Source organism: Manis javanica, chromosome 15, assembly GCF_040802235.1.
Source record: "Manis javanica isolate MJ-LG chromosome 15, MJ_LKY, whole genome shotgun sequence".
In the NCBI taxonomy this organism is placed as follows: Eukaryota; Metazoa; Chordata; class Mammalia; order Pholidota; family Manidae; genus Manis; species Manis javanica.
In genome coordinates, this window is record NC_133170.1 from 68,254,424 (window position 1) to 68,274,591 (window position 20,168).

The 20,168-nt window shown below is 40.6% G+C and overlaps 2 protein-coding genes across 20 annotated transcripts in view; one reads left to right on the forward strand and one right to left on the reverse strand.

The window, feature by feature from the left end:
• IFT81 (intraflagellar transport 81) overlaps window positions 1–20,168 on the forward strand; it is a 252,692-nt gene that overhangs the window by 190 nt on the left and 232,334 nt on the right. For 8 of the 19 annotated variants that reach the window (XM_073222915.1, XM_073222926.1, XM_073222928.1 and 5 more), the window contains exons 2-3: window positions 789–877; window positions 1,461–1,585. The gene's annotated coding sequence lies outside the window, so the exon portion shown is untranslated. The other 11 variants (XM_073222920.1, XM_037014302.2, XM_073222914.1 and 8 more) reach the window with 6 other exon arrangements.
• P2RX7 (purinergic receptor P2X 7) overlaps window positions 18,412–20,168 on the reverse strand; it is a 47,487-nt gene continuing 45,730 nt past the window's right edge. Inside the window, exon 13 of the mRNA XM_073222948.1 lies at window positions 18,412–19,940. Within this exon, the coding sequence (XP_073079049.1) occupies window positions 19,923–19,940 (18 nt within the window). The 3' untranslated portion in view covers window positions 18,412–19,922. The remainder of the gene's footprint in view (window positions 19,941–20,168) is intronic.

Genomic DNA, 20,168 nt, shown 5'->3' on the forward strand with positions numbered 1-20,168 from the left:
ACGAGTGACGCCTTTGAAGGGTTGGCGGTCACGCCTCAGCCTCTTGGGGCTTGTGGAGTTGGGGAATGACTTCCCTCTTGGGGACCAGTGGCCGCCTCGAGAGGGCTGGGCAAAACAGAGACTCCGTCCGAGGGGTGACCTCCCCTTCGGGAAGGAATGATCCCTTTGTGGGACTGGGAGCCGGGGAGGACAAGCGACCCCCAACCCCACTTAAGAGGGGCCAGGGCCAGGAGTTGTGAGGTCTAAGTGACTCCCTCAGGAGCCGAAGGGTGGGCGAATGGCCCCCCAGGAGGGCCGGGATCTGGGGGAGCGTGTGACCCTCTTAAGGGGGAAAGCCCTGGAGGAGTGACCTCTCCCTTGGGAATGGGTTACCCCCCTGCAGGGCCAAGGTGAGGGGGTTTATGAGCGACCGCCTTAGGGGTCTAGGAAATAGGAGTGACCTGGGGAGGAAGGGGGGCGGTATAGGAGAAAGAGGAGGTCCTCCGGTGATCCAAATTTGTGCAGGCTATAATGGAGGAGATCCAGGGTGTTGTGCTGCCTTCTCAACCTTTGGGGTAAAAGCCTAAATATCACGATGGTGCCCAATGAACCCTGCTGGAGCCACACACCCTATAAAATACCCTTCCTGGAATTGAAGCCAGGCCCTGTCCATACTCCAGTTCAGATGCTTCCTTACTTGCAGAACGCGGGGGGTGGGGTGGGGGGAGTGGAGGCGAGGAAGCAGCCAGAGCCAGGTGATGGGTTTCTGTGTCTGTCTTTTAACTGAAAAAGTTTAATCCCAACTTTAGGGAGAATTGGAAAATAGAGGGAAAGTGGAGGAAACACCTACAGTTCTACTTCTTGAACATAATTTTCCACGTTTGTTCATTACCTTCAGGTATGTTTTATATTTAGTTTCATTAATTCATTCAACAAGTAATAATAAACATCTTCCATATGACAAAGACTGTCCAGTGAACAGAACATCCTGCCTTCGTGGAGTATAAATTCTAGCAGATCATTGCCTATATAAATTTTAGTTTAATCATAGTCTATGATGGTGCTTTGCATTTCCTGATTCACATTACTGGTTTTCCATGTTACTGTGGGCTTGTAATGATCATTTTTAATCTATGCACTCTTCCTGGAGGATGTGCCACGATTTTCTTAACTGCTGTCATCTGATTGCTTCTAGTTTGTGGGTTTTATGCATAATCTGTGATATATTTCAGTTCATTTCCTGGATGTGATATTACTAAGCTACACCACCTTGTTTTTCCAAATCTAAAAAGGTGAATAATAAGCAAATTTGAAGAAAGCAGACAGTATCTCCTTGAGAGAATTGTTGAATTAGAGGGTAGAACAGAGCTGCTGTCTACCTCAGCCCAAAATGGTCCTAGGGAAAGGTGGTGACAGGTTGACTGGGATTTTATTAATTCATTTCACAGATACTTACTGAGTGCCTATTGTGTGCTTGGCAGTGTTCCTGATGCTACAGATACGAAGGTGATCAGACAGATGAAGTCTGCCAAAATGGAGTTTGGGGCAGTTGGCTGGGCTTAAATTCTGTGTATAAAAGGAAAACCCAGTTGCTAAATTCTCACTGGTAAGGGATTTAAAAATGCTTTTCCTTAAGAATCAGAACACATTACCAGCTCTCATTATTACTTATCCCATAGTAATAAGTTGGTCCCAGCCTTACAAATCTTGAATTTAAATGGTTTGCTTGCATCTTGAAATAAAGTCAGTTAAGGGAAGTGAGGAAATGCAAGTTTTCCTAAATCACTACTTAATGACATATCCTGAGGCCCAAGGGGAGAAGCTGATCCTGAAACATGATTAGGAAAAGAAAGTTATTTCATTTGCACTCTTGCTCTTAGTTTATCTCTTTTTAAAAACAGCTTTCTTGAGGTATAATTGGCATACAATAAACTGCTCATATTTAAACTGTACAGTCTTATGAGTTTGGCATATGTATATACCATGAAACCATCACCACAGTCAAGACAGTGAATGTATCCAAAGTGTTAGCCAGAGTAATCTTAAGTTTATATAAAGTAAAAGGAACTGCTGATTACAGTTGGGACTTGTCGCATGGGTACATTGTAATCACATTCAGTTGTGTGTTTGTTGTATGTTTGAGTATAGTCAGTTATTGAGCGACCTTGGGATTTTAGTTTAAAAAAGATTTTCAGTAAAGGTGCCAAGATAATTTGATGAGGAAAGATTAGTCTTTTAAACAAACTGTGCTGGAACAACCTGGATATCCACATGCAAATGATGAAGTTAAACCCCCTACCTCTTACTATATATAGAAAATTAACTCAAAACAGATCAAAGACCTAAATGTTTAAACAAAGAGCTTTAATTGCAGGATTTTGGATTAGGCAAGGTTTAAAGACATGACGCCTAAAGCGCAGGCTACAAAAGAAAGAAATGGATAAGCTGGGCTTTGTCAAAACTTAAAACTTTTGTGCTTCAAAGGATACTATCAGGAAAGTGAAAAGACAATACACTGAATGGGAAAAATATTTACAAATTATATATAAGGGTCTAGGATCTTAAATATCTTAAGAGTTCTTTATAGAAAATACAGGTAAAAAACAGACACACACACACAGTCAATCGATTTTCAAGCAAAGAATCAAAATAATTCAATGCAGAAAGAACACACTTTTCACTATATAGTGTTAGAACAACTGGATATATCTATGCAGTTAAGAATTCATCTTGATCCCTTCCTTACACCAAATATAAAAGTTATCTTGAGATGGATCATAGATCTAAAAGTAAAATAGAAAATCATACAGTTGATAGAAGAAGATATAGAAGACTATTTTTTGCAACCTTAGGATAGGCAATAATTTCTTAGAACACAAAATATACTATTCATAAAAGAAAAACTTGATAAACTGGACTTCATCAAATAATCCTCTGCTCATCAAAAAAATGAAAAGGCAATCTTGAGGAGAAAATGTTCACAATACATACATAAGACAAAGTACTTATGTTCAGACAACAATCCAATTTATAAAAATGGGCAAAAGACTTGGACACTTCACAAATGAAGGTATACAAATGGCCGATAAGCACATTAAAAGATACTCACCATTGTAATGGAAATGCAAATTAAAACCATTATGAGATTCCACTATATTCCAGTTGAATGGCCAAAAAAGACTGACAAGGTCCAAGTATATGTCAAGGACAGAGCAACAGGAGCTCTCACCCATGCTGGTGGGGATGTAAAATGGTATAACCAGTTTGGCAGTTTCTTAAAAAGCTAAAGATGCCCTTAACTTATCACTCAGAAATCCCACTTCTATATATTTACCCAAGGGAAAGAAAAACCTATGTCCACACAAGTGTTCGTGTGGAATTGAAAAGGTGAAGCTTTATTCATATCAGCCAAACCGTGGAAAGAGCCCAACAAGTGAGGAAATGTATAACCGATGTGTGCTGCAGCCACACACAACATCAGCACTAAGCAATCAGAAGGAACAAACTACTGAGAGCCGTGATATGGATGGATCTCAACAGGGTTATGCTAAGTGAAAGAAGCCAGATGCAAAGACTATATACTGCACCAAATTCCAGAAAAGACTATAATAACATAGTTACAGAAAGGAGACTGGTGGTTTCCCGGGGGAAATGGCTGGGAAAGGGTAAGAGGTACAAAGGAGATTTTTGGGTGATGAACATGATTCTAGTGGTGGTTACACAACTGTATATATTTGTCAAAACTCATCAAATTATAGATTTTTAAGTGGGTAAAAAAAAAATTCTTTAACTTTTATAACTCATTGATAAAATGACATCCCAATTAAAAATGGGCAAAAGATTTAAATAGATATTTCTACAGAGAAGACACAGTGGTCAGTAGGACATGAAAAGATGTTCAATATCATGAGTCACTGGGGAAATGCAAATCAAAGTCACAGTGAGATACCACTTCATCCCATTATCATGGCAACATTCAAAATGATGAACAATCAAAAAGATGGCAAGGCCATGGAGAAATTAGAAAACTCATGCACTGCTGGTGGTTAAGTGACATGGTTTCTGCTTCAGAAAACAGTGATAATTCTAATGATCTAGCAATTTCACTCCTTGAAATATACCCAAGAGAATTGAAGATATGTTCATACAAAATCTTGTGCATGAATGTTTAGAGCATTATTCATAATAGACAAAAAGTGGAAATAACCTAAATGTCCATCAACTGATGGTAAATAAAATGTGATCTGTAAGGTGGAATATTATTTAGCCATAGGAATTAAATACTGATAGATGCTATAATGTGCATGAACTTTGAAAACATTATGGTAAGTGAAAGAAGCCAGGTACAGAAGGCCACCTATTGTATGATTGTATTTATAGGAAATGCCTAGAATAGGCAAATCCATACAGTCAGAACATAAATTAATGAGCAGTTGCCTAGGCCTAGAGGTAGAAGGAATGGAGAGTGATTGCTAAGGAGTATGAGGTTTCCATTTGGGGTGATAAAGATGTTCTGGAAATTAGATAATGGTGATAATTGCAAAATCCCTGTGAATATACTAAAAATCATAACTGTACATTTTTAAAGGGTGAAGTTCATGATATGTGAATTATATCAAATTTTAAAAAATGGAGTAGACAACCCAAGGCCTTAGAAAAAACAAAGTACACACCACACAAAAATGGGGTCATACCTTATGTCCTTTCTTCATAGGGGAGCACCTTAGGCCCTCATATAAAACTTTTTTTTAAAGTATCATTGATATACAATAAGCTTATTTTTATTTTAGATAAAGTTCTCTAACTGGATTATCTGGTTCCATTGTTCCATTTTAAGCTGTTTACTACAGTGTTCTTCCTCTGAAAACTGCCCTTCCTCACAGTGGTGGCCCCAGCAGCCATTTTTATACTGTGTGATCTTATCGGTTGGACCACAGGGGGTACCTGATCCCAAAGGGCTAAGCTGATTCTGCACTCTGGGCTGTGGCCCTGGGAGAGAGGCAGTTCTTTTCTCTAGAACTGAATTGATGTAACCTCAGGGTTTGTGGCAGCTTCTCCTGTTCTTGGAGAAGCTGAGAAGGGGAGTCTGCAGAAACAAAAGAATGAAACAGATGGTGGGGTAAGGGGCACACAGGCGAGAGAGACAAGAAAACGGCCTCTTTGGTTTCTGAGTTTCTACTTCCTGGTTCTGTCCTGTTGGTTCACTTTTGCCCTTAAGATACTTCCATAACTTTATAATAAATGTTCATTTTCCCCCTTAAACTAGCAGACTTTTGAAACTTGAAATTGAGAAGACTTCAGCTACGGTGCTAGGTTCCAAGATATGAAAAACGTACTGTCACCAGTAATGTGGGTGTTAAAACAAATGTTTGTATAAATGCAGCAAATTAGAGGTGGGAGGCACTATCTGAGGCCACCAACACTAAGAGCAGCAACAAATAAATTAATAGTCAGTAAAAAGAAACAAGTTCCTATAAAAAACAGCCAAACACTTCAAAAGCTCCTCAGTCTGGGACTGTTGAGAAGCCAGCAGTGCTGACTTGGGTGCACCTCAGGGCATCATTTGGTTAAAACATGGTAAGAATGTTTATTGCAATCGCCTTAAACCACAGAAGGCCAGTCAGATGAAACTGTATCCTTTGTTCAGGAGTATCATCAAGGAAAAATGTTTAAATTAAATGTTCAGGCATTTAAAGATCTAAGATTCACTCTCCTGGCACATAGACATGGTGAAATACGTCATTGTATAACATAACAGATACATGTAGTCCAAGTGTATAATTATATATACCTCCAGAAACAGCACATCCTCTAAATAAAGAATAAGATGGTAGCAAAAGTGAGGAATAAATTATAATTTGTGGCTGCTTTCCCCATTACTGAAGCTGTTGTGAAACATAGAAGAAAAAGACCTGATTCTGATCAAATAGGCTGTGTGCTGCTCACAGATAATCCTCTTTGCTATCTGGTAGATCAGTGGATCTCAACCCTGTCAGACCCCATTTCCCTTAAAAAAAGAAATATTCTCTAGTATCTTGTTAGGAGCCCTGGGAGAAATTAATATTCAATACAATTTACCTACACTCAACTATGTGTGTGTGTGTGTGTGTGTGTGTGTGTGTGTGTGTGTGTATGTATATATATATATGTATGCATATGTAAGTGTGTGTATACATATATTGGTTTGCATTTTTGTAATGATAAATGATGTTGAGCTTTTCAGGTGCTTATTAGTGATTTATACGTTTTTAGAGAAATGTCTGTTTAGGTCCTTTGCCCATTTTTTAATTGGGTTGTCTCTAAATTGTAAGAGTTCCTTACATATTCTAGATACAATTCCTTGCCAGATACATGATCTGCAAATGTTTTCTCCCATTCAGTGCGTGTGATTTACAGATTACTGAAATGGAGAAAATGGGAAGTATGATGTTCTTGCAAAAGAACGACCTGTATCTGAATGTATCTCAAAGTCCCAGCACATTTGAAATTTGGTCTCTAGGATGTAAAAAGACATTGAAGACCATATTCTCTGGTAGGCAACAGAGAGTAGAGGATGGATGAAAAGCAAAGCTGTGAATACAAGAAGTGGTGCAGCAGCTGTGAGGTCAAACTGCAGGGATTGTGTCTGATTTTACTGAAACAGGTATTTAGGAGTGGATACTGTATGTCCCAGACACTGGGATATATATAAAATCATTTACTAGTTGTGCATCCTTAGAAGAGTTATTTACTTCCTGGGAGTCTGTTTCATTGTATAAACATAAATGTAAGTATATATACCTATATATATATATAAAATGGGGATCAATGTCATTGTGTCAAGTATGATATCATGTTTTGATAGTAATAACAACAGCTAAAATACTGCTAAATGCTTGAAAGGCTTCATCTCATTCAGTCTCACATGACCCATGAGGTAGGCACTGAGGAGTCAAACTGAGATCCTACAAGTGGTTGAATCAGGTTTTGAGTCTGTGCCTGTCTTATTCCAGAATCTTTGCTCTTAGCTATTTCATTGTATAGCCTTAAAATGCTGTGAAATCCTTTTGTCCATTCTAAATCATTGTGTAATATTGTGTGGGACTATTTTTATGGTTCTGTTGCTTGATGTGTACCAAGATGAAGGGATAATGAGGATTGTGGGTGGGCACCTTGAAATGGGGGAACTTTGGCTTGTGGGGATACTGGTTATTGGAACTCCCATCCATTTCATTATGTTCCCTGACATTAGCATACAGTGTAATAAAATATCTTTTCCAATTTACAGAACCTATTAGGTACCTAAATATTTGGAAGGATTACCCAACAGATTCAGGAAAATAAGACCCAAAGATCCCGTCCCATAGTGTCTGATAACTGTCTAAGATGGCACCTTAATTACTGTGGGAAGCAAATAATGACACCCCACTTTCCAGGATGTTCATATCCTGATCCCCAGAACCTGTAAATATGTTACCTTACATGGCCAAAGGGATTTTGCAGGTGTGTTTAAGTTATAGATTTTGAGATGGGGAGTGTGGCCTGGAAGGGACTAAAGAATCAGGAACACAGGCCTAACAACACCTTGATTTTAGCCCAGAAGACCCATTTTTGGATTTCTGAACTCCACAACTGTAAGGTAGTATATTTGTGTTGTCTTAAACCACAAAATTTGTGGTAGTTACAGCATAAATAGGAAACAAATACAGTTAACTCTATAGAAATATTATAAATTTAGGATTCTTAATTTGGATTAAGCTACAAAGAATTTCACTTACTATCTTTAGTCTTTAATCTTGGGACAGCTTGATTTGTTTTCTTCTGGGACGATTTTGGTGTACATTTCTCTATGTACCTTCAAATACATGGCAAAGGACCAGGACTTGAGGGAGGAGTACAAAGCTAGCTCAGCTGGGTAAATGATATTCCCTCACAAAATAATTTTCATAAGCACAGAAAATAAGTCTCTTACTCAAAGCAAGAACTTTAAAATGTGAATTTAGATATTTTTCCTTTAAAAAATAAGTAAAAAAATTAAAGGTTTTTAACAGAGTAGAAACATTTGCCTCATAATGTTCCTAATGACGTTTGTGGGGTAACTAGGTAGGAATCCTGTTTAATGGTAGAAAAAGATGCTGTGATAAGGTAATGCAGAGACAGAGGCTGCAAAGTACATAGGTAGATTTAACTTGAAAAGTTTCTGGCAGTTTGAATTCCACTTAGGATGTCTTGTTTGTACACAGTGTGGCTTCAGGCAAGGGAGATAAATCCTTAGGTGATAACCAAGGAGGCAAACCCCTAGATGAGAATCCTTAGGTTTGCCTGGGACTGAAAAGTCCTACAATGTGGGACTGAAAAGTCCTACAATGTGGGACTTTCAGGGCTAAAACTAGGAAGGTCCCTGCAAACAGGATGAGTTGGTAACCCTCAGAAGGATGATGCTGAACAGCTTCAGGAAGGCTCATGATAAAATGAATTCTGAGACGGGACCCCACAGGCCATTGATACTGCTCACTCCACTCCCCTTGTCCACCCCCAGTTTCACTCTCTGGAGACGTGAACTGGTTAAACTTGAACTAGATCTGTTTAAGAAAAGAAGAGGCTATTGCAAGAAGCAGGGAGGCTTTCTAAGAAATGTAGCCTCCAAAATGCACTTCTGATTTTACATCAAACAACTTTAAGTTTACTTGGAAGTCTGAAAGAAAATGAAACAAACAACAAAAGCCTCAAAGGATACCTCTTATGTGACTTGTTTCATAATGAACCCATCTGCTTTGTTCTGTAGTGAAGGCAGTTTTCTGGAATACACAGACTGTTAATCCATCCCCCAACAGAATTATTGGATTATTAGCCAAATAAACAGTCTCTGCAGATCTAAATCCAACATAGATTTAGGTTTCTTTGGCTCTGCAGAGCAGTTTCTATTTTGAAAACCATCTTCACGTGAGTGACACTCAAAAATCTCAGTTTACAGTTGTGTAAAAGTTCAGTCCCATTAGTGTTTGATAAAACATTCTGGAGATGTTGCTATTTCTAGTTATTATGCCTCCCTCTGCCTGTCACAAGAGATTTTGCTTGATAATAATTGGTGGCTAAGAGAGAACAAAAGCAGAAAGGAAAGACTAATCAGGCTCCAAAACCATCAACCTAATGTGTGATGTGCACTTAAAAGCACTACCAAGAGGAAGTGTTTTCAGAAGGGAGAATCCTGTCTCTTCAGTTGCTTCCCTTTCCCTGGTTTTTCCATTTCTCTCTCAGGAGGAAATTCCATGGGAAGTGGGGTGACAAATGCAGTCACTTTCTTTGGGTCAGCTGAGGGCAAATATTGGCTCTTTCCTGCCCTGAGAATTATCCAGAACAAATGTGCATCTCCTCCAGCTCCCTGCATCTAGCTTCCTTACTAGGTATGGAACACCATCTTCAGCCCTCTCTTTGGCCCAGCTCTGCCACTTAGCCTTTGGAAGACCAAGTAGTCAAATGACCACTACAGCATCATTTCTGGCCTTTCTGAACTTGTATGTGATCAATGAATGTGGGGTCATGTAAGGAACCATCATCTCTAGTCAGAATATCAATGTCAGTGATGTGAATGAGGCCTGTCAATGGGTTATGTTGTTAATATGTGAATATTCATTTTCAAATGTAGGTGAGCATTCTAGTTGTAACTGGAGTGAAAAAAGTCTCTTTGGGTAATTTATATGTTGAAATTTTATCAGTAGTTTAAGTGTACATTTAAGTTCATTGTTGCTAAAATAATGAGTGGAAACTTATTTTCAAAAATAAAGTAATGAGTGGAAACTTATTTTCAAAAATAACAACTAAGAACTTTCAAACAGTAATAGAAAACATCAATAGGCAGACTATTAGAAGAGATTTTGGAGGCTATAATACTTTGAATAATAATAAATGCCTAAAGGTATTAGAAATTTAAAATATGAGTGAAGAAGTAATATTTAACTTGTTCTTGGAGATATTCAAGAAGTATCTGAATATTTTCAGATACTGAATAAATAGTATAAAACATGTGTCAGTACTTCATTCCTTTTTATGGCTGAATAATATTCCATTGTACGAATATATCACATTTGTTTATCCACTCATCAGTTGATGGGCATTTGGGTTACTTCTACTTTGGGCTGCTGTGAATAGTGCTGCTGTGAACATGCATGTACAATTTTAGTTTGAGTCCATGTTTTCAATCCTTTGAGATATACATCGAAGATTGGAATTGCTGGGTCATGTTTAATTTTTTTGAGGGACCACAAAACTGTTTTCACCCTTTATTGTATCTACCCAGGATGTGGGCACAGTTGTGGCTTACTGAGCCAGAAATTCATAGTTTCTTTGAGTGGCTCCAGAAATTACCATTGTTGGGTACACTGTGACTTTGGTATGATCAGATCTCAGACGTCTTTACTGGGATTCCGTTGCAGCTGTCCTTGTAACTGGGCATATCTGCTGAAGACAAACCAAAACATCTGTCTTGGGAAAAACTTATCTGCCCTCACTATGTAGGCTTATTGGGGACATTCATCTGTGCATTCATCAAATAGTTATTCAGTGTGTGGTATTTATCTGGAACCAAACAGATGAAAATATCTGCCTCAAGGAGCTTATATTCCAGTGCCAGGAGACAGACAATAGACAAAAATAATAAGTAGGGGCAGTCAGGGAAAGCCACACAAATTGTTAGCACATGATTTTTTACAATTTTCTTATATTTTAAAAAATCTCTGTTGTGACTGTCATTATGTTTTCCTTTTTATTCTGTGGCTAATTTGTTTTGTTCCCTTTTTCTTCGACACAGACCTCTGGTAATCTTATTAATCTTTCTATAGAACCAGATTTTACTTTTGTTCATTGTCTCAGTTGATCTGTATTTCATTGATTTCTGCACTAATAGTTATTTCCTTCTTATTTCTTTCAGTTGCTTCTGCTATTCTTTTTTCAATGCTTTGAAAATGCTTTGAGATAAATCCTTTTTTGGTTCCTGGCAAATGTGTATAAAGCTATAAGTTTTCTTTTAAAGTGGTGCTTTCACTGTGACCCACACCAGTTTTATATGGTGTTTTCATTATCCAGTTTTAAACACTGTCAAGAGTCATTTAGCAACACTTTATTTGGTTTCTAAATATTTTTAAAATTTATCTTTTTAATATTAATTTCTAGTTTCATTGAAATGCAGTTGGAGAACCTAATCTGTAACATATTGATTATTGGGAATGTATTAAAGGAAATACATGCTCTATTGTATGTCTTTTTGTATATGTTCCAAGTGCACCCTAAAAGAAGATGCATTTTCAGTTGGGTGTTGAATTCTCTCTGTATATTAATAGAAATAGGGAACAATATTCAAAATCCATCAACATCATCCATTACATCAACAAAAAGGACAAAAATCACATAATCACTTCCATAGATGCTGAAGAAGCATTCAACAAAATTCAACATCCATTCATGATAAAAACTCTCAATAAAATGGTTATAGCGGGCAAGTACCTCAACATAATAAAGGCCATATATGACAAAACCACAGCCAACATTATACGTAACACCGAGAAGCTGAACGCTTTTCCTCTAAGATTGGGAACAAGACAAGGATGCCCACTCTCCCCACTTTTATTCAACATAGTTCTGGAGGTCTTAGCCAAAGCAATCAGACAACACAAAGAAATAAAAGGCATCCATATCGGTAAGGAAGAAGTCAAACTGTCCCTGTTTGCAGATGACATGATATTGTACATAGAAAACCCTAAGGAATCCACTCCAAAACTACTGGAACTAATAACTGAATTCAGCAAAGTTGCAGGCTACAAAATTAATACACAGAAATCAGTTGCATTCCTATATACTAGTGATGAACTAGCAGAAAAATCAGGAAAACAATTCCATTTGCAATTGCATGGAGAATACAGTCTCTGATTATGTAACATCTTTCTGTGTTGACAGATAATAGCTGTACTGGTGAGAGTGAAGATTCATAATATGGGTAACTGTTGAACTACTGTGTTGTATACTTGAAACTAAAATAAGACTGTATATCAATTAAAAAAAAGAAAAAAGAAAACCAGGATGAGGTCTAGAGAGGTCTCACAACAGTCAATTCAAGCCCAGGCTCTGGATGTCCCCCTATCTCTTGGATAGATATGCTCTTAAAAAGGAGGACTTGATTTTTATGTAATTTCATCCAAATGTCATTGAAAGGACTCTTTTTCAAAAATCCCTCTCACCCATCCCATTTACTTATTTTGTAAATCTAGATTTTTATAGATTGGGTTTATTTAGAGTGAGTTTCCCGCACAGACTCCTTCCTTTCCTAAAACGTTCTGCTCTAATTTTACCCCTCTGCTTCTCTTTGACATTTGGATCTGCTTCTGTGAGGCAGCAGCTTCAGCCTGCCCTCTGTTCTCCTGGGTGCCACCTTCATGTCCAGGAACGACCTGTCCCAGCCCTTTTTTGATGACACCTCTGCAACACATTCAGAAACCTCCACATGACAAAGACACTCACAATAATTACCCATTGGCACTGCCTGGTTGCTTGAAGGTTTTCCCATCTCAGTCTCCTTGGAGGCTGAGCTGCTTTGTTCTCCCAGTGACACAGGGGGAAATGTGGATGTACCCTGAGCAAGCAAAAGCTGTTTCCAGGTGCTGCACCAGGCAGTCCTCAAACTGAATGGGCACCATGCACAATCGATGGCTACCTGCATAGGGGCCTGGCTCAACACAGGGATCAGCAAGTGCCTTCGTGAACCTCGTCCTTTAGTACTTTATGTGAAGTTGAAGGTAGATTCATTCCCATCAGAAAAGTAGAAATATCATTCCTGAGGGTGGATGAAAAGTGAATGCCTCAGGTGAGGTCAGTGTTTGGAATTCCATCTTAAGAAAGCCAAAGGTAAGATTTATATCCACCAACCATTGGATTATCCCTTTTTCTTTGCAAATCCTCATGGATACTGTTCTCCTGGCTTGCTGGCCACACTGGGGATCTCCATTGGAATTTTTTTTACAAGACACACTTATATGCCTTTGGAGGACATGAGAAAATATGAACAGCAAACTGACCAAGCCTCCGAATGAGATTTGGACTAAAAGAATGTCTAGATGCTGCAAAAAAAGTGCAAATTTTTTAGTAATATAAAGAAATTTCCACAAGATAAAAAAATCCCACAGTTATCTAAGCAATCATTTTTTTGTTTTGGCAATTTAAAAAACTATGGTAAATATACATAAATTTAAGACTTTAACTTTTGAAGTGTACAGTTCAGTGACATAAGTACATTTACAACATTGTGCAACCATTACCATCCATCTCCTGAATTTTTCCGTCATCCGAAACAGAAGCTCTGTACCTGTTAAACACTAACTTCCCATTCCTCTCTTCCCCAGTCTCTGATAACCTTTATTCTACTTTCTGTCCCTATGAATTTGAGTGTTCTGGATATTTCATATAAAAGGAGTTAGAGAGTATATGGCCTTTTGTGTCTGGCTTATTTCACCTAGGATCATGTTTGAAAGGTTCATCCATGCTATAGCATGTGTCAGAACTTCATTCCTTTTTATGGCTGAGTAATATTCCATTGTGTTGATTTGTCACATTTTGTTTATTCATTCATCTGTTGATGGACACTTGGGTTATTTTCATTTTTTGGCTGTTGTCAGTGTGAACATTTGTGTACAAGTATCTAATCTGCATCCTTGCTTTCAGTTGTTTTGGGTTTTTGCCTAGGAGTAGAATAGCTGAATCATATGGAAATTGTACAATTAAGTATTTGAGGAATTTCCAGGCCCATGCTTTAGATTTTGTATTTAAAATTACTTGTCACAATTAAAAAGAAAGAAAAAAGGTATATCGGTAGGATTGTCATAACAAAGCATTGCACATAGGGTGGTTTAAATAACAGAATTTTGTTTTCTAACAATTCTGGAGGCTGGAGTCCAAGACTAGTGTGTCGGCAGGGTTGGTTTCTTCTAAGGCTTCTCTCCTTTTCTTACAGATAGCCATCTTTCCCTGTATGGTCACATGATAGCCCCTCTGCACCTGTGTCCTAATCTCTTTTTATGACACTAGTCAGATTGGATTAAGGCCTACTTGTATAATCTCATTTTACCTTAATTACCTCATTACAAACTACATCCCCAAATACAGTCATATTCTGAGAAAACAGAGGTTAGGACTTTAAGCTCTGCATCTGGGAGGAGAGGGGCAGAATTTAGCTCATAGCAAAGTATAGAGCCAGCCATATGCCAACTCAATTGACTTACTCAAAACAAACCATTATCGAGGAAAACCCTAAAGATGGTTTTTAAACTTGATTTCTGGATTTCAAGAAATGCCATTGACCTTCTCTGATATCTCTGAATGATTGTATTTGTTATTATCCATGCATATTCCAATGAGGAATGAGGTGGTTCTTCTTTGTCTCATTAAATTTGCATTCAGGGTTAAAGGTTTTTAATAAATAATATATTTGCAGGAAGAAAAAAATGAGCTCTAATTAAAGGCTCACATTCACCTTAAGAAAGAAATGTTATCCAGGTTGTGTTCTGCTTTGAACGTCTTTCAGTGTCATTTGCTGTCCTATGGCATCATTTTAAATAGCTGCATACTACTCTGTTATATGAGTGTGCCATACCTTATTTAAATAATCCTTTATTGTTGGACTTAAAGGAATTTTTTAAAGTTCTCAGATTCTTCCTTTTTTATTACCACCACTAAGTTAGTAGTCCAGATTGCTTACCGAGTCACTCCTGTATGAACCCAGCTGACTTCTAAGTAATCTCCTTTCCCAGAGTTTCCCCTCCACCAATGTGCTCATGACTGTCTGGAGGATGTTCTTAAGTCACTGCCTTCCTCATGTTCCCTGTCAGCCCAACAATGGTTCCATTTTGACTTTGCAATTGGTTCAAACACCTCAACCTTTTTTTTTTTGAAGGTTTCCCCAAATCAGTCTTTGTTTAATGTTCTTTCCAATCCGAGGAGTGATCCAAGTCTCGTTATAATCTTACTAATATCATACTAATTTCTTTCTGGACCTTGCTCATGCTGCTGGTCCTGTTGGGATGCCTCTTCTCATCCCAACAGATGTTCTAGTCTCTTCATCTAGTGAGGGTCAGCTCACAACCCATGAGCTTCATAAAGTCCCCCTTATTATTCTTGCCTGTATGGATTTTGCCTTTCTTTGAGCTATTATTTCACTGAAATGGCACCACAAAGTTTGCAAAGCAGTAAGAAAACAAGCCTGTGTCCCTTTCTAGATAGAGTTAAAATGTAGGGACCATGTCATAAATGTCTCAGTCACACTGGCCATCTGACACTTCTTGGAACACACTCATTTCTTTCCTGCTTCAGTGCCTTGTGCTTGCCGTCCCTCTGTCTGGAATGCCTTCCTCCAGCTCATCACAGCCAACTTCTTCTTGACATTCAGATATAGTTTGAATGTCTCTTCCTTGGAGAGCCATCCCTGACCCCTATCAGAACTAAGCCCATTGTCTCTCTCATGGCATGGTGTTTGTTTCTTTTATATTCTTTATCCCAAGCTATTTTCATCTCATTTCTTTTCATGTTGCCTGCCTATCTCCCACACTACACCTAACCTCCAGAGGAACCCGTCTCATTCACTTGTTTGTGCCTGGCACCTGCACAGTGCAAGCATGCCCAATAAATGGTTGCTGGAGGAGTTAATGAGATTGGATGGAGTGAGGAAGGAGAAGAGAGACAGGGGATCTGTGAACTGGCCCTTGGATTTCTGGCTCGGGAAACTGAGCTGATGGCAGGTAGTTGGGAGTTCTGGAGGAGCACCTGCGGGTGGGGTGGAGTGAGCAGAGAGTGATTTCTCCTTTGTACCAGTTTGCTTTTCCTCTGAACTATTTAGGCAGAATATCCAGAGGGTTAAATTATGGGCTTGGAGCTTAGGAATGATGCCTGGGCACCCTCCAAATAACAATAACACCTTACATAGTTAGACATATGTTTAGCACTTTAAATGATATTAATAGCTAACATTTATTCAGTGATTACTCTGTAGCAGGCAGGCACTAAGAGCTTTATATACATTTATACTTATAACATTTAAGACTTAAAACAGCCCTTGGACACAAAGATACAACTGAGGTTTCCAAGGATTGGAGAAGCTGCCTGAAGCCACTCATCTAATTAGTGGGTGAACTAGGATTTGAGCCCAAGTGGTCAATTTCCAGTCTCTTCCCCACTGCACCAGTGTGCTAGAATAGGCATCTAAGAGACACAAATCCAAGGTGGGCCCTTTGCCTTTGAGGATCTTATTGTTTTCTTGGGGAAGTACAATATGACTCAACTCTCTGGACTCAACAGGGTTGCATAGGCTCTTCCCCAAGCCTGTCAAGTATGGCAGTTATTTGGTTAAAGTTGTCCATCTCCTGATGCCTGAAGATTCAGGCTTATGGGACTTTGATAATTAAAAGAACCTAAGGATATTGGAAATGCAATATCCTCTCCATAGATCATCATTTACTTTTGAAACACATTCATAATCCTTTTGGGACTGGAAAAGAGGAAACAGAGATCATAGTAAAAGCAGAAAAAGATAGTGGTGTCTAGATCTCTTGAAAAGAGAGCAGAAGGAGTTGAGTCAGGGGACACGCAGAAGTTCCGAGAATGATGACTGCTCAGGATTAGAATATAGGTTGAGAAATATCCAAGAAGCCAAAAGTGAGACCACACCCAGTGCATGCATGTAGCTGATTTGAATAAATGGGGATAGCGGTCCCAGTTCGATGGCCGTAGGAGGCAGGGCTTTGTGCAGACAATGACTCTGCAGAAACCAAGCCAAGCCTCTGATTTTTAAGAGTGATTGGCTGGCCTAGAATTAGGGGTGCTTTAATTACTTCTTCTCTCCCCTGTTGGTGAGGGAGGGATTCCCACCCTAGGGTTATGGAGATGGCCAAACACATGGGTCTTGCCAATGGGTTTCAGCCCCAGGCAAGTTTGCTATGGATTCAGTGTGACCAAAGAAAATGACAGCAAAATGTTCGTGGGGTGAAAGGGTTAAACCCAACTTTATTTCCAGGTGGCAGGTCAGTCACTAAAATCCTGTTCACTAAGAACGAGTCTGCAGGCAGCAAGCCGGTCTCTGCCTCTGGACCTCTCTGTCTGCACAGCCAGCCTCTGGGCCCCTCTGTCTGCACAGTCATCCCACTGGCCTCTCTGCACAGTCGTCCCGCACAGCTGTCCTCCGGGTCTCTCTGCACAGTCCTCTGGGCCTCTGTCCTCGGTGCTGCCACCACTCCAGCCTCTGCTCTGCTCTCCTGCAGCCTTACAGCCCTGCCACCATGTCCTGCCCAGAGCACTGGGCAGAGCTCTTTTTATAGAGTCAACAGCCATGTATTGCCCTCAGGTGTTCAGTGAGCTAGTCAACCACGGCCAGGTGAGAATCCTGGCCACAGGAACTCTGATTTTATCCACAGTCCACCCCTCCAGGATTCTCTCCTCTCAATCTATGTGCCCTTAGTCCTCTGCAATGTTCCTTGCAGTCCTCTGCAAGGAAGCTCGAACATTGTTATCCAGCCTCTCCAGCAAAAAGTCTTGCAGACACACAGGCCAGACTCGTGGCTCTGTGTCTGACCTCTGCCTCTTTGGTCTTAATGGCTGGAACTGCCACTCTGTTTTCAGTCATTGCCATAGCTCCGGTAAGATCCTGTTTGGCTTCCCGTCTAATTTCCTTCCATCTACTCCTGCCTGTATCAAATCAAACCACATCTGCGTCCTCATAACCCCCACGAGGCCCCTCAAATTCCTCCTCTAAGTAACAGGTCCTATTTCTTTCTGGGTTCTTGTTGCTTCAGCTACTGTATGTGCCACCTCGCATTTTGTAATCGCTGCCTCAAGGCGGGCTGCACTGTCAGGGAAGTCAGCTTTCCCATCTCTGATCCTGACAGAACAATTCCATCCACCCCTAGGTCCCACAGCCACTGGCTCAGCCTGAGTATAGGGTGGACCATAGAGTGCTCTACGACCTGAGGAGGGGCTGCTGGGTCTTTATTTTCTTTACAACCACTGGGCCTGCTTTCAATACGGGAGGCGCCAGTGCCTCTGGCACCACCCCTTCATCCTTCTCTAGGTCCTCCATTTCTGGGACTGATGGCACCTTTCTCTCACTCCCCCAAGTGCCTCCTCTGCTACAGTGCCGCGCAACAATGCTAGCTTGGTCTTCAGAAGGTCTCATACCTTCAGCTCAATGCTTTGCAGCTGATTTTCTCGTGCCACCTCTGCCTGAGCTTCTCTCAGGAGTTCATCTTTTTCCTTGATGGCCTCTTCCTCCTTCAGAACACCTGGCAGCGCTGCCATCTCGTCTCTAATGGCACCTTGCTGCCGGTGCTCTTGTGCTGCCTCCTCTCATATCAATGCCATCTCCTTCAGGAAATCCACAGATGTTTGCAGCTCACGTTCTCGTGCTGCCATTTCTTGGGTCTCCTCTGTAGACCTTTTTAATACTGTGAGAAGCAGCCAACCCACAGTCCCTGCTGCCTCACGGACACTCTGCTTCTCAAAGGATCTGCTTACTATACCAAGAGCCACCCCTACTGCCTCAGGTGTCACCTCCACTTCCGTCCAGTCCTGGGGTGGGGCCCAGTCCTCTAGGAGGCAAGCCACCTCAGACCACATACCCATTGGAGGACGATTCACTGTCTCCCCATTCACAGGGGCAGACCGCTGAAGCACCCCTCCCATAAGGGCAGCTTGTCTTTTTCCTTGGTCAACAGTGAACCCTGCCGACTTTCGCCAATTGTCTTGCCAATGGGTTTCAGCCCCGGGCAAGTTCACTATGGATTCAGTGTGACCAAAGAAAATGACAGCAAAACGTTCTTGGGGGAAAATGACAAAAAAACCCTGAAAGGGTTATACCCAACTTTATTTCCAGGTGGCAGGTCAGTCACTAAAATCCTGTTCACTCAGAGCGAGTCTGCATGCAGCAAGCTGGTCTCTACCTCTGGGCCCCTCTGTCTGCACAGCCGTCCTCTGGGCCCCTCTGTCCTCACAGCTGTCCTCTGGGCCTCTCTGCACAGTCGTCCCGCACAGCTGTCCTCTGGGCCTTTGTACTCAGCACTGCCACCACTCCAACCTCTGCTCTGCTCTCCTGCAGCCTTGCAGCCCTGCCACCGTGTCATGCCCAGAGAACTGAGCAGAGCTCTTTTTATAGAGTCAAGAGCCATGTATTGCCCACAGGTGTGCAGTGAGCTAGTCAAACATGGCCAGGTGAGAATCCTGGCCACAGGAACTCTCATTTTATCCACAACATGACACCCAACACTGGACAGATATTGGCAGCAATTTATTAGTCACATATACTTACAGCTTGGGAGGATACCACATGCCTTGCAGGGACACGTGGGGGTTGTATTTGGAAACAGAGTGGACAACCAAAGGCAGTGGGAAGCAGGCTTGCTTTGTAGGATCAAGAGGGTGAGATGCCCTCTAGTTCCCACAGGAGAATGTAATTGACTTTTGGGTAATTCCATGGGCTGGCGGGGAACTGAAACCCACTACTCGGAGGCTGGCAGGAACTGTATCTGTTCTGTTTGATAAGGACAGTTGTTTGACTAGCTGACCTTTTCCACAGTAGCAGACTGGGGAGAGAAACTTGCAATTGAGTCATTCTAGGTTCTTGGGATTTCACCAGATGTCCAGCCAGCATGTAATATTAGACGCCAGTTTTAGGCCTTATGCTACAGGATGAAATACTTCTGCAGGCTGTGTTGACTGCCCTGTGTCTCTAGATTTGGCACATTCTTGCCCTTGGCCCAGAGCTCAACAAGTGGTCTCATGTCCACCAACTTGGGGCAGGAGATATTCTAAAAATCAAGGCACACTAGAACTTTTCCTTTTTTTTTCTTGCTGCCAATTTTTTAGTGACTTCTTAAGATAAAAAGGAGAGGAAAAAGGATCAATCCATTTTGCTGCATACTTGGGTCAGATGGTCAGATGTTTCACAAAGCAGGGAAAGACTGAAATGAAAATTAAAACTATTATCTACCACCACTCCTAGTTCATTCTCCACACAGTCAACAGAATTACCTTTTTTTTTGTTGATATCATTAATGTATGATTACTTGAGCAACATTATGGTTACTAGACTCCCCCTATTATTAAGTTCCCACCACATACCCCATTACAGTCACGTCCATCACCATAGTAAGATGTCTTCTCTGTATATACTGCCTTTCCCATGTCCC